This window comes from Micromesistius poutassou, assembly GCF_964030765.1.
Source record: "Micromesistius poutassou genome assembly, chromosome: 9".
NCBI lineage: Eukaryota > Metazoa > Chordata > Actinopteri > Gadiformes > Gadidae > Micromesistius > Micromesistius poutassou.
In genome coordinates this window covers 15,383,729-15,396,143 of record NC_140279.1, presented here as the reverse complement: position 1 = coordinate 15,396,143, position 12,415 = coordinate 15,383,729, and the positions used below count along the sequence as shown (strand labels likewise).

The 12,415-nt window shown below is 47.7% G+C and overlaps 2 protein-coding genes across 2 annotated transcripts in view; both read left to right on the top strand.

Annotated features, from left to right (window-relative positions):
- Positions 1–4,722: 4,722 nt before the first annotated feature.
- LOC311353101 (uncharacterized protein) lies at positions 4,723–9,432 on the top strand (the record flags this gene model as incomplete). Its single annotated transcript, XM_084472930.1, has 3 exons — positions 4,723–5,137; positions 6,620–6,739; positions 9,236–9,432. The coding sequence occupies 3 exons, from the start codon at positions 4,723–4,725 to the stop codon at positions 9,430–9,432; spliced, it is 732 nt and encodes a 243-aa protein (XP_084329056.1).
- A 2,055-nt stretch (positions 9,433–11,487) lies between these two features.
- The window catches only part of rhpn1 (rhophilin, Rho GTPase binding protein 1), a gene marked incomplete at its 5' end in the record, with an annotated part of 17,447 nt that continues 16,519 nt past the window's right edge, over positions 11,488–12,415 (top strand). The window contains 2 exons of the mRNA XM_084472929.1: positions 11,488–11,507; positions 11,683–11,791. Of these exons, the coding sequence (XP_084329055.1) occupies positions 11,488–11,507; positions 11,683–11,791 (129 nt within the window). The remainder of the gene's footprint in view (positions 11,508–11,682; positions 11,792–12,415) is intronic.

Below are 12,415 nucleotides of genomic sequence, written 5' to 3'. Positions count from 1 at the left end.
ATACCTAGTACTAAGACCCTGGGGGCACCGACCGGGCTCCGGGAAGACCCCATTATCATTAAAGAGTGTGTATGTGTGTGTCAGTGTGTGTCTGTGTGTGTCTGTGTGTGTGTGTGTGTGTGTGTGTGTGTGTGTGTGTGTCAGTGTGTGTGTGTGTGTGTGTGTGTGTGTGTGCGCGTGTGTGTTTTCACGGTTCTACTAGTGCGTCCTGGCACATCATATCATTCTCACTCTAATCCGGTATCCAGGGTATTCCCTCCATTTGGAAATGATAACAGTTTCCTGAGATTCACATGAATCATGCATCGCATGAAACCTCAGATAAACCCTCAACGATGGCTGACGACAGGTGCACCGCGGGCTTTCTAAGCTTAAACCTCTGTGGCACCAACACAGATGGCGCTGAGGTCGAGTTTGCCAAAGGAATGCAAGAGTTCAAAGGTCAACGAGGTCTTGGACTTGTCCAGCTATCAACTCTTTTATTGCCCAAAAAAGCTAACCTGGCGCCATGGACACCTGTATCACCAGTACCCCCAATACCACCAGTTGAACCAGTAATACCCACCAGAGACAGATGTATCACAGTACTGTACACAAGCAATCCATGAGATGGATTTAGCATCAGTCAGCAATGCAACCAGGATTAATTTCCTGTATTGTATCCCTGCTTTTTCCCTTTTTGTAATTTATGATATTGACTTTGTATGGGGTTTGAAATTCTTATACTTCCCGATTAATCTCTTTCAGCGGGGATATGCAGGCCTACCTAAATGTTTGTTTCAATTGGTGCCGGCCTGTCAGACCACAGGATAAATATAATAGAAAAAAAAATGCTTTGTTCTCATCAATTCAGAACTCTCATACAATTTAGCATACAGCCTAGCCCAACGTCCCAATACATATAGCAGATAGTATATGGAATATATCCTATCCTATTTCCCAAAGCATGTAGCCTTCTCTATGTATCCTACATGAGGCCTACCATTAGCCTACCATCTCATGCACCACTTAGCAGCTATGACCCATAAGAGATATTCAGAGCCAATCATTTGAGTCTGGAAGGAGCAGAGCTCTGACGTCAAATGACACAACTAAAGCCGATATTCAGTTAACACTGAGGCAGGTTCTGTCGGTCGTTAATATACCTACCGTAGCAATGATCACACTGCTACACTGCTGACTTCAAGTTAAACCCACCGAGATATCAGACATCACCACCACGCTTGACGGTGAACCACATTTGTGTCCTACGATAATCCCTGTGTCTCGTTTCTACGTTGGCACGGTGAGTGTATATCCTGTACCAGTCTATAAAATAGCGTATCAAATAAACCCGCTGCGTCTTGCACAGGAGGAGGAGGAGGAGGAGGAGGAGGAGGAGGAGGAGCGAGGGGGGTTGTGCGATCTGCGGTGCCCTACTTGCTGTTTGTAGGTCAACAGTTAAAGACCGCGATGCTGCTGATAAGGATTGGAGAGGGTGTGTATTGGAAGTGAATCCATCGACGGAGCCCTGGGCCCCTGGGAGCCAGCTGGGTCTGATGATGAAGCAGGAGGGAGACAACGGCAGCCACTGGGGTCGGGAGGGAGGGGCGGGGCCCGGGAGTGGGAGGGGGGAAATGACTTTCGACGGCACGCTTCTCAGATGAAGACACAGATGAAGAAACACACACACACACACACACACAAACCTGTGTGTGTGTGTTGTGTGTGGGGGGGGAGCCTGTGCATGTGTGTTGTCGCATGTCTGTGTGTGTGTGTGTGTGTTTGTGTGTGTGTGTGGTTGTGTGTGTGTGTGTGTGTGTGTGTGTCTGTTATGACAGAGAGGTTATTTGTTATACGTCAGACTCTCATGTCCTCTAGTGCCTTCTGAATCCTGTCTGATTAGCCGGCTAAAGATGACACTTCCCTCACTCCCTCTCTCTCTCTCCCCCTCTCTCTCCCACTCTCTCTCTCTCTCTCTGGCTCTCTTACTCTCTCTCTCTCTCTCTCGCAATCTCCTTCTCTCTGAGACTCTCTCTCTCTCTTTCCCTCTCTCTTTCTCCCTCTACCTCTCACACTCTTCTTCTCCCTCACGCTCTCTCTTTCTCTATCATCACCTCTCTGTCTCCCCCCCCCTTTTACTCTCTCTACCCCTCTCTCTCTCTATTCATCTCAATCTATATGGTCTATCTCTTCCCTTCAGTTCTGTACAGGTTTGATATACTTCACACATCATTTCACATGTGTGTGTATTATAAGAGTAACAGTGACATCAAAATAAAAGCGTGAAATTACGAAATGAAGCTTGAATGTTAATAAAAGCCTGCCTCTAGACTGCTAGTGATGGTCGTGGTGGCAGGCAGCTGCTGAGCTTTGCTCACACGGACAGCTTAGCCAGGAGTCCTGGGAGTCTGCGTTTGGGTGTAAAGCCCCTCTTGCGTCCACAGTGGATCCCCTGGACTGAAATAACTCGAAACTTAGCAGGAAGTACCTAGAAATAATCGCTACGATGAGAGTCCAGGGTTTAAGAGCTCATAGATTTCTCTATATCATACGTTTTTTTGGAGTTGCTTAAAGAAGGATCTTTTTAAAACTTTTTTTATCTCTATGCTTTGATGATAAGAAACCTTTCACGCCCCGGCTCTCAGATCAGTTCTCAATTATTATTCTGGGGGTTGGTGTGTAGGTTAGAGAGTCTGCCCCTGTTGTGTCCTGGGGGACTGATTCTGGGACAGAGGAAGGCTCCTGATGAAGTACTGAAGAGTAATCTAATCCTCTAAGTAGTATCAGAGACGTTGCTCCGAACCACGGATGGGATCTTAATTTACTCTCACCATCACCACCTCCTCCGTCCCTCTCCACTGTCAGCACCGCCAGCACCATCACCATGATCAGCAACATAATCACACCACCACCCCCGCCCACCTCTACCAACTCCATCACCACCATCAACTCCACCCACCGCAACCACCACCATCACCTCCACCCACTGCAACCGCCACCACCACCCCCGCCCACCTCTACCAACTCCATCACCACCACCACCTCCGCCCACCGCAACCGCCACCATCACCTCCACCCACCGCAACCATCTCCATCCCCTCCACCCACCGCAACCATCCCCATCACCACCATCCCCGCCACCCAACACCACCAACAACTTCACCAACCTCAATCACCGCCACATCCATCACCACCTCCCTCAACACCACCACCGTCATCCTCACCACCATCAGCATCACCCCAACACCACCACATCCATCCCAACATCACCACCATTAAATATACCACTACCACCATCCCCCCCACCCACCACCACCACCATCGTCTTCACTCTCACCACTGTCACTACCACTGTGTGTTTGTGTGTGTGTGTGTGTGTGTGTGTGTGTGTGTGTGTATGTGTGTGTGTGGTGTGTGTGTGTGTGTGTGTGTGTGTGTGTGTGTGTGTGTGTGTGTGTGTGTGGCGTGTGTGTATGTGTGTGTGTGTGTGTGTGTGTGTGTGTGTGTGTGTGTGTGTGTGTGTGTGTGTGTGTGTGTGTGGGTGTGTGTATGTGCATATGTGTGTGTTTGTGTGAGTGTGCATGTTTACGCATGCATAAGTGTGTTAGTAGAGGAGATACTGAAGGGAGAACAGTAAGCAGACTCTTTGTCACCTGCTCCTGACTAGGATGTGACCACACTCTTCCTCACTATCAACAGGATGTGATGCGACTGCAAATGTTTCTGAAGCAGGTTTGCCTAGGTTACTACCCAAGGGCAAACGTGTTTTACATTTCAGTTGTCCTATCACTGCTTGAGTTGTTTTGATGTTGGTTTCCAGATCAGTGGATCTACTTGTTGTGTTTATGTAGGCTGGGTAGTCAGATCGTCAAACATGGACACAGCTTGCCTTGATGGGTAGATGCCGTTTGGCCAATCGGAGAGTTGTCAATGTTTTTCTGTTCGCCGAGACTAAATCTCTGCTTTGCCATGCTGTTATATCATTCCAAAGTGCTTTACAACAGAACCCGTTTGCAGTTAAAAAATGTATACATATATATAAACATATATATATATACTCACCCCAGCCGGTGAATACAGAATAGCCACTATGCATTATGAACGAACGACCAACAAGAGACTCGGGATGTCCCTTATTTCAGGACTGGACAGCGCACCGCGCGCAGGACACCGGCGCGTTGTTGACGCGCAAACACTTCTCTACATTTCAGGAGGATTATATGCGCGTTTTCTTTCGTCCGATCTCGAGACTATTGTACTATTCTGGTCAAAATAATTGAGAATGAAAGGATTTCTTTTTTTCTGTGGTCAACTATCTCTGCTATTCCGGGTTCGTGGTCAGATCTCGGATAGAGTTTTACTAGGCTACGTGCTCCAGATTATTGGCGAGGGCTTGAATCCATGAGCGCAAGATTGGGGCTGCTCCTGAAAGGGCTGTTGGATGAGAAGTGATGTCATTCTAACTTCGCGTCCGTGTCGGCCGAACTGGATTAACAAATGCGCCTGAGAGAAAAACTAAACTAAACTGAGCCGTGCATTGGTTTATAAACGCGTTTCGTAGAGGAAAGTAAGGTAAGTTTATACCAAACCCGGACCCAGAGCAGCTGTTGGACACAGCGTTCACCCCCGGGGAGTCCTGTTAGATCTAAAATCTTTGTCAAGGACACCGAAGTTCTCCTAGAACCATCCTCCCTCTCTTTCCCCTTCTTTACGCTTTCTTCAAGACCCAAACAGAACAACATGTTTGCGTGCAACACCAGCGCTATAAAGGACTGGGGCTATTTCCTCTCGCACATCCTCCCCCTCCTGAACAAGACCACGGCGGGCTTGGTGAGCCAGGGGGGCGGCATGGGCCGAGCGGGGGCGGCCACCGCCACCACCACCATGGTCACCTCCGCCCTCCAGCCGGACGCCGCGCCGAGCGCTAGCCGGCCCCCGCTCAACTCCGACCCCACCTCGGGCATGGAGCAGGTCTTCCAGTACTCCTACTCGTCGGAGAGCGACCTGCTCTACACCGACCACCGGACACCCGCCCGGGACCCCATTCCCCTGCCGAAGGCGGTGCTCTACCTGGTCATGGCGGCTCTGGTGGTGGTCGTGGTGGCCTACGCGATAGTCGGGCACCTGGTCAAAGACGTCGTCAACGACTTCGTAGGTAGGTGTGCAGCCGCGCGTCTGTGTGTGTGTGTGTGTGTGTGTGTGTGTGTGTGTGTGTGTGTGTGTGTGTGTGTGTGTGTGTGTGTGTGTGTGTGTGTGTGTGTGTGTGTACGTGTTAGTGTGCGTGTGTGTGTGCGTGCGCAAGTCTCGGGAACCCTGTGCTTTCAGGTCCCTGAGAGTCACTTTGACAAATCACGCCAATTAAAAGGCGTCAGTAATTATGCTAATGACGAGATCATCTGTAGCACATTAAGGCCTCGTTGTTTTAAGTGATGTATCCGACGGACTATGGGCCCCTGAAGGATGTGTGTGTGTGTGTGTGTGTGTGTGTGTGTGTGTGTGTGTGTGTGTGTGTGTGTGTGTGTGTGTGTGTGTGTGTGTGTGTGTTTGTGTGTGCGTGTGGATTTGTGTGTGCATGTGTGGTGAGTGTGAGTGTTTATACATGCATGAGTGTGTGTGTGTGTGTGTGTGTGTGTGTGTGTGTGTGTGTGTGTGTGTGTGTGTGTGTGTGTGTGCTATCCATCAGACCTGTGGAGGAGTCATTTTTCTGGAGTACAGATGTTCTACTGCAGACAATGACCTTGTAACAGACAGCCTGATCTCAGCAGTCCGTCTGAGGAATAGATTAAAGGCAGCAGGATAGAGACTCAAAACAGACCCTAGTAGAGGAGTGCCTATAAGCTATACATGGATTAAAAGGACCTGCAACAATCCAGCCCAAACCGAGCATGCATGTGTTATGAATACATGTAGTATTGTGCCTTAGTTGTGAGTACAAACGCTTTAATTTGACTACTACTACTACTACTACTACTACTACTACCATCCTAGATAAAATACAACTATAACCACTACTTACTAACAATGACAATTGTTTAGCAGAAATGACAAGTAAACCATTGAATGATTTATGATTAATTTGTTTGGTAGCTAGGAGCGTGTGTTAAGTGTCCCACATGTTCCATCGTGCTGGTGTTGTGTTGTGTTGGTGTTTGTGTTGTGTGCTGTGTGTGTGTGTGTGTGTGTGTGATGTTTCCTCTGTAGCGTTGGTGTTGTGCCATGTGTTGTGTAGTGACGGTGTTGCTTGTGGGTTGATGACGTTGGTGATGTGTGTGTTGTGTAGTGACGGTGTTGTCTGTGGGTTGATGACGTTGGTGATGTGTGTGTTGTGTAGTGACGGTGTTGTCTGTGGGTTGATGACGTTGGTGATGTGTGTGTTGTGTAGTGACGGTGTTGCTTGTGGGTTGATGACGTTGGTGATGTGTGTGTTGTGTAGTGACGGTGTTGTCTGTGGGTTGATGACGTTGGTGATGTGTGTGTTGTGTAGTGACGGTGTTGCTTGTGGGTTGATGACGTTGGTGATGTGTGTGTTGTGTAGTGACGGTGTTGTCTGTGGGTTGATGACGTTGGTGATGTGTGTGTTGTGTAGTGACGCTGTTGTCTGTGGGTTGATGACGTTGGTGATGTGTGTGTTGTGTAGGTGGAGGTCGGCCCATGGGGTCTGAACGTGACGCAGCGGGAGGTGGAGCAGGTAAACCCCTCAGGACCGTCCCCCTCCCCCACCTGCTGGAGCGACCCCTCTCCCCCCTCGCGTCTCCCTGTGAGCACACACACACACACACACACACACACACACACACACACACAGACACACACACACAGACACACACACACACACACACACACACACACACACACACACACACACACACACACACACACACACACACACACACACACACACACAGACACACACACACAGACACATACACACACACACACACACACACACACACACACACACACACACACACATACACACACACACACACACACACACACACACACACACACACACACACACACACACACACACACACACAGACACATACACACACAGACACATACACACACACACACACACACACACACACACACACACACACACACACATACACAGACACGTACACACACAATCACCTCTCTTTTCCCTGTAGACACACACTTGATGTAGACACACACACACACACACACACACACACACACACACACACACACACACACACACACACCTACACTCTCACACACACACACACACACACACACACACACACACACACACACACACACACACACACACACACACACACACACACTCACCTCTCTTTTCCCTGTAAACACACACTTGATGTAGACACACACACACACACAGACACACACACACACACACACACACACTCACACCTCTCTTTTCCCTGTAAACACACACTTGATGTGTAGACACATACACATACACACACACACACACACACACACACACACCTACATTCACACACACACACACACACACACACACACACACACACACACACACACACACACACACACACACACACACCTACACTCACACACACACACACACACACACACACACACACACACACACACACACACACACACACACACACACACACACACGTGTGTGTGTCCCCTCCCAGTGTTGGCTTACGAATGAAGTCGAATTGAGTGAAACATTTCCAGAGCTTCCTGGGGTGTTCTCTAGAGAGTAGAGGAGAACGTTGGGAGGAGGAGGTGCAAAGGAGGAGCAGTTGGTGGGAAGGAGGAGCTGGGGAGGAGGTGAGGAGGAGGAGGAGGTGGGGAGGGGTTGAGGAGGAGGAGGAGGTGGGGAAGAGGTGAGGAGGAGGAGGAGGAGGAGGAAGTGGGGAGGGGTTGAGGAGGAGGAGGAGGAGGAGGAGGAGAAGGTGAGGAGGAGGAGGAGGAGGAGGTGGGGAAGAGGTGAGGAGGAGGAGGAGGAGGAGGTGGTGAGGAGGAGGAGGAGATGAGGAGGAGAAGGAGGTGAGGAGGAGGAGGAGGAGGAGGAGAAGGTGAGGAGGAGAAAGGTGAGGAGGAGGTGAAGAGGAGGTGGGGAGGAGTTGAAGAGGAGAAGGTGGTGAGGGGGAGGTGAGGAGGAGGAGGAGGTGGGGAGGAGATAAGGAGGAGAAGGTGGTGGAGGGGAGTTGAGGAGGAGAAGGTGGTGAGGAGGAGAAGGTAGGAGGAGGTGAGGAGGAGGAGGAGGTGGGGGGGAGGTGAGGAGGAGGAGGTGGTGAGGAGGAGGTGTAAATGTGAAGATGTTCCTCCTCCTGTCTCCTACTCCCAGGGGAGTGGGGGAAAACACGAACGCACGTCTGCAAGTTCTCCCAGCATGCACTTCTCCTGACAGCTTGACAATATTCAACCCCCCCCAGATAGGTTTAGATGCAGGGCGTGTAGGACGCACTGAGCATGAGAAAGGTGACACCATGCTGTTTTAATACTACTTACCAGTGTTAATAGTATGACACATTTAGAATGGTGACATCATGCAGTGGTAATAGTTTTAGTAGTAATAGTATTACATATTTAGAAAGGAGACATTGTACGGTAGCAATAGCAGTTAAGTGACAGTAATGGTATAAATTATAACTACAACTATTGCTTATGTCTAATTATGGCCAGTGAGAGAGAGTGAAGGAGTTAGGGGGTGAGATTTTGAGCGAGCGACAGAGAAAAGCAGGTGCTACATGTTTGTCATTGCTGATCTCCTCTGATAGAGTGCTGATGGATGTGTCTCACTCACACACACACACACACACACACACACACACACACACACACACACATGCACACACACACACACACACACACATACACACACACACACACACACACACGCACCCAAGGTTGAATTGGTCAGCCACACACTATTACTAAGAAACAATTTTACGCTGCGCTGGCTAAAATGGAATTATGAAGGCAAGGCCCGTCACAAATGGTCTTCAAATACTCTTGCCAAGATTGTCTTTTGAAAGAGTATTTTGTTTTGATGAACCCCAGCTGTGTGGCAGATGCTCTACCCTATGTCCATATTGTGAATACATAAACAAATTGAGGAAGATTGAGGAAACATTTTATTTTACTTAAATTTTAGAGACAAATTAGAGAAATCCTTGAGTTTTGGGCGTTTCAATGATTTAAACGTGATGGTTTACAATCAAATCTGTGAACGCTGTGCTTGTCACAACCAATCGGGATTACCGCTATTTTTGTCATTCGTTAGATTGGATCACCGGCTCACGTCGCACCTCCGGCCCTCGCGGAAGCGAGATCAACTGCGTCGCCAGCAGCAAGACGGACGTGGACCACCGGTCGCAACCGCTGGAGATGAACTTCGTCGCACTGAACAACAAAAACCACTGCAAGAGCTTCAACAGCCCAGAAGAGCTGGTGGTAACCGTGGAGGAGACGTCCAGATGAATGAAACAACGGGATGGAAAACCAGACGACAATCGCACCCGTGTGTACCACTCTCTGGAAGAAATCAAGGAGCAATTTGCTTTCGTTCCTTGTCGTGTGGGAATGACGGGGGGGTGGGGGTGGGGGGGGGGGGGTCCGTTTGGATGCCGTAGAGGTATAAGGTACGCCACAGGGAATGCACCTGGAATGGCTTGAGTAGTCAACTGCCCATGGCGCTGTGTTTGACGAGGCTGCATGCGGCGCAGCAGGTGGTTTGATGAAACAATAGATCCAAGCCACACCAAAAGAGGGTGTTTTGGTCCTTTGGGTCCATTTTTGTATAGGTTGATAATTGCGTGTTCATGGGGAGCCTGTGATGTGAAGTGAGGACGGTCCCTGCAGGAGGAACAGCACACATTCTTGTACTGCATACGTACTGCATTTTCTATGGTGTTTACGTCGTAGTTCTTATTATGTATCAATGCAACTAGAAAATGGTAGGCCGGACATTTCCCCAAACAATGTAAGACAGTTAAGTTTTCTTTAATCTCTGTTTTTGAGATTGTATGTATAAATCAATTAGGCCTACTTACTTTGATATAAGATAGTATTTTGTAAATTCACGTAAACTGATTTATGTGGAAAAAGTGCACACATGCATGGACGCACGCACACAGACACATTTTAGGCCTACATCAAGCAGACAACTGTACAAACAAAGATTTGTGTTTTAAAAAACTATTTATTTGCGATGCAATACATTATTGATATGTTCAATTACGTTTTTAAATATAGGCCTATATTTTGTTGCTACATGTTGTTACATTTCTAAAGACGGTAGACCTAACAGCCAAACTCAACATTTATCCATGTATGTTGAGCACATGCAATATTCCCCAAACATATTGCTGCTTTCTAAAAATATGAATGACCTTTAAAGCCCTTGGTAATGGGTATGCTGCTATAGATACCAGCTGGTCACAAGAAAAAATGGATGCTTGCTATGTTTACTGTTATGACCTTAAATTTTATCAAGGTTACTTATGGTAATTATGTGCAGGTACGGATACACAAGCCCAGAGGTGAATGCAAATAAAATCAGATCTGTTCCAACTGAAGATTTTACTCATGTATAGTTTTATTTTCTATGGTACTTTTGTGTATTTGAATGAGGGGGGATTTATTACAATACTACTGGCAGTCTAACGTCTCACATATCAACTCGACTGAACCCTAAAGATAAAGTAAGCTTGACGGTTTTACCGATTTACTGTTTCACATCACTCACTGGTCATCCAATAAATACTGCATTTGCAGACGTGTTTTTTTTTTTTTTTTTTAACTTTTTTTTTTCTATTGGACGTCACCATACATCTATTGATAGTCCGGTACTGACGCCTAGCGGCAACGTGAAGAACAACAACCTAGGATTTGCAATGGTTGTGTGAAAGCCAGATTGGGGTACTTCTGTTATAAAGACAGTTATAAAAGCATTCTCACACACACACACACACACACACACACACACACACACACACACACACACACACACACACACACACACACACACACACACGAAACTTTGTTAAGTGGTTGAATTAATTATCGCATTGAATATAGTGAATAGTAAGTAGTAACTTTACTGCCACGAGCACCCCGCTCGTGGCATACACACACCCGCACACACAAGCCAAGCCACAGCCCTTATATTACCATAGAAACGACCTGCACCAACGGGGAGTGGATGCCCTCACCTCAAATCCGATTGGCTCTATCGGTGTGTCAGTAGGAAACGCTCTTCCCTGTGATTCGTCACGATGAGCGTTGCCGATCATGATTGGATGGGTCCGACACAACATGCCCGCTTCGTTGAACAAGCTCATCTTGCACTAGTCGAAGAAAAAGAACGGAGGAGGTGGCATCAAAATGTAGAGTATACTATAAATTGTGTTTTTCTGAAAGTTAAAGTTTGTTTTTCAACATCAAGGGTCCACTTTATAACTCTAAAGCTGTTCGGAGGAGTTTAAAAAACACGCAATGTAGCGATTGGCCCCGTTTTTCTTTGCGTTATTGACGATGGAGGAATCCGCAACAAGGCAAGTGGAGAAGCGCGACTACTGTAGGCAAAGCTTAGTTTTATATAATGGCAAGATATTCCGATGAAAGCGTCCTTTCTAGACCTGATATCCTTAGCTCAAGATGACGTAGGAGTAAAGTCACTGTTCATGCTCCACTGATTCAAAGAAAAAACAACTTTGCTCTTGTCCGTAGAGAGTTGGATATGTCGCTGTCTGACGGCACCTCGGACGAGGATCTGCCCTCGACCTTGCCCCGACAGCAGGAGGAGGAGGAGGGCAGACTGAACGGCAGCATCCGAAAGGTGAGAACGGCAGGGCTTCTCGAACAGGTGGTCGTGGGGGTTTGCCGATTTATAAATATTTGTTGACACATGATGTAAATGTATGCAATGTTTGATGATGTGTGTGGATGGGGTTCATATACATCATAATGTATATGGTACCAAACTAGGCGGGGTATAGAGGTCCCACGATTGTCTGACTGCAGCTGTCACTTAACGTGCGCGCACACACACACACACACACACACACACACACACACACACACACACACACACACACACACACACACACACACACAACACAACACAACACAACACAACACAACACACACACACACACTCGGATGCAATTACTCAAAGGTCTATAAGGTGTTTATTACAGTGGTTCTTATGATTATACGTGAGCAGGTTATGGGGGTACTGTCGTGACTTTGATATTTCTTCATCACCTACCTACAAAACCAAAATGACGATGTAAAATATGGATATGTGTTAACATCACGTAATAAGCCATGTCGAGGTGCTTGCACACTGTCCCAACAAACACCCACAACTCGAGTTGGCCAACACCGTTTCTTTTAACAACAACAAGGACGTTCCTCTGACCACTGGCAACACTCACCACCAGGCACACTGGCCCCGTTT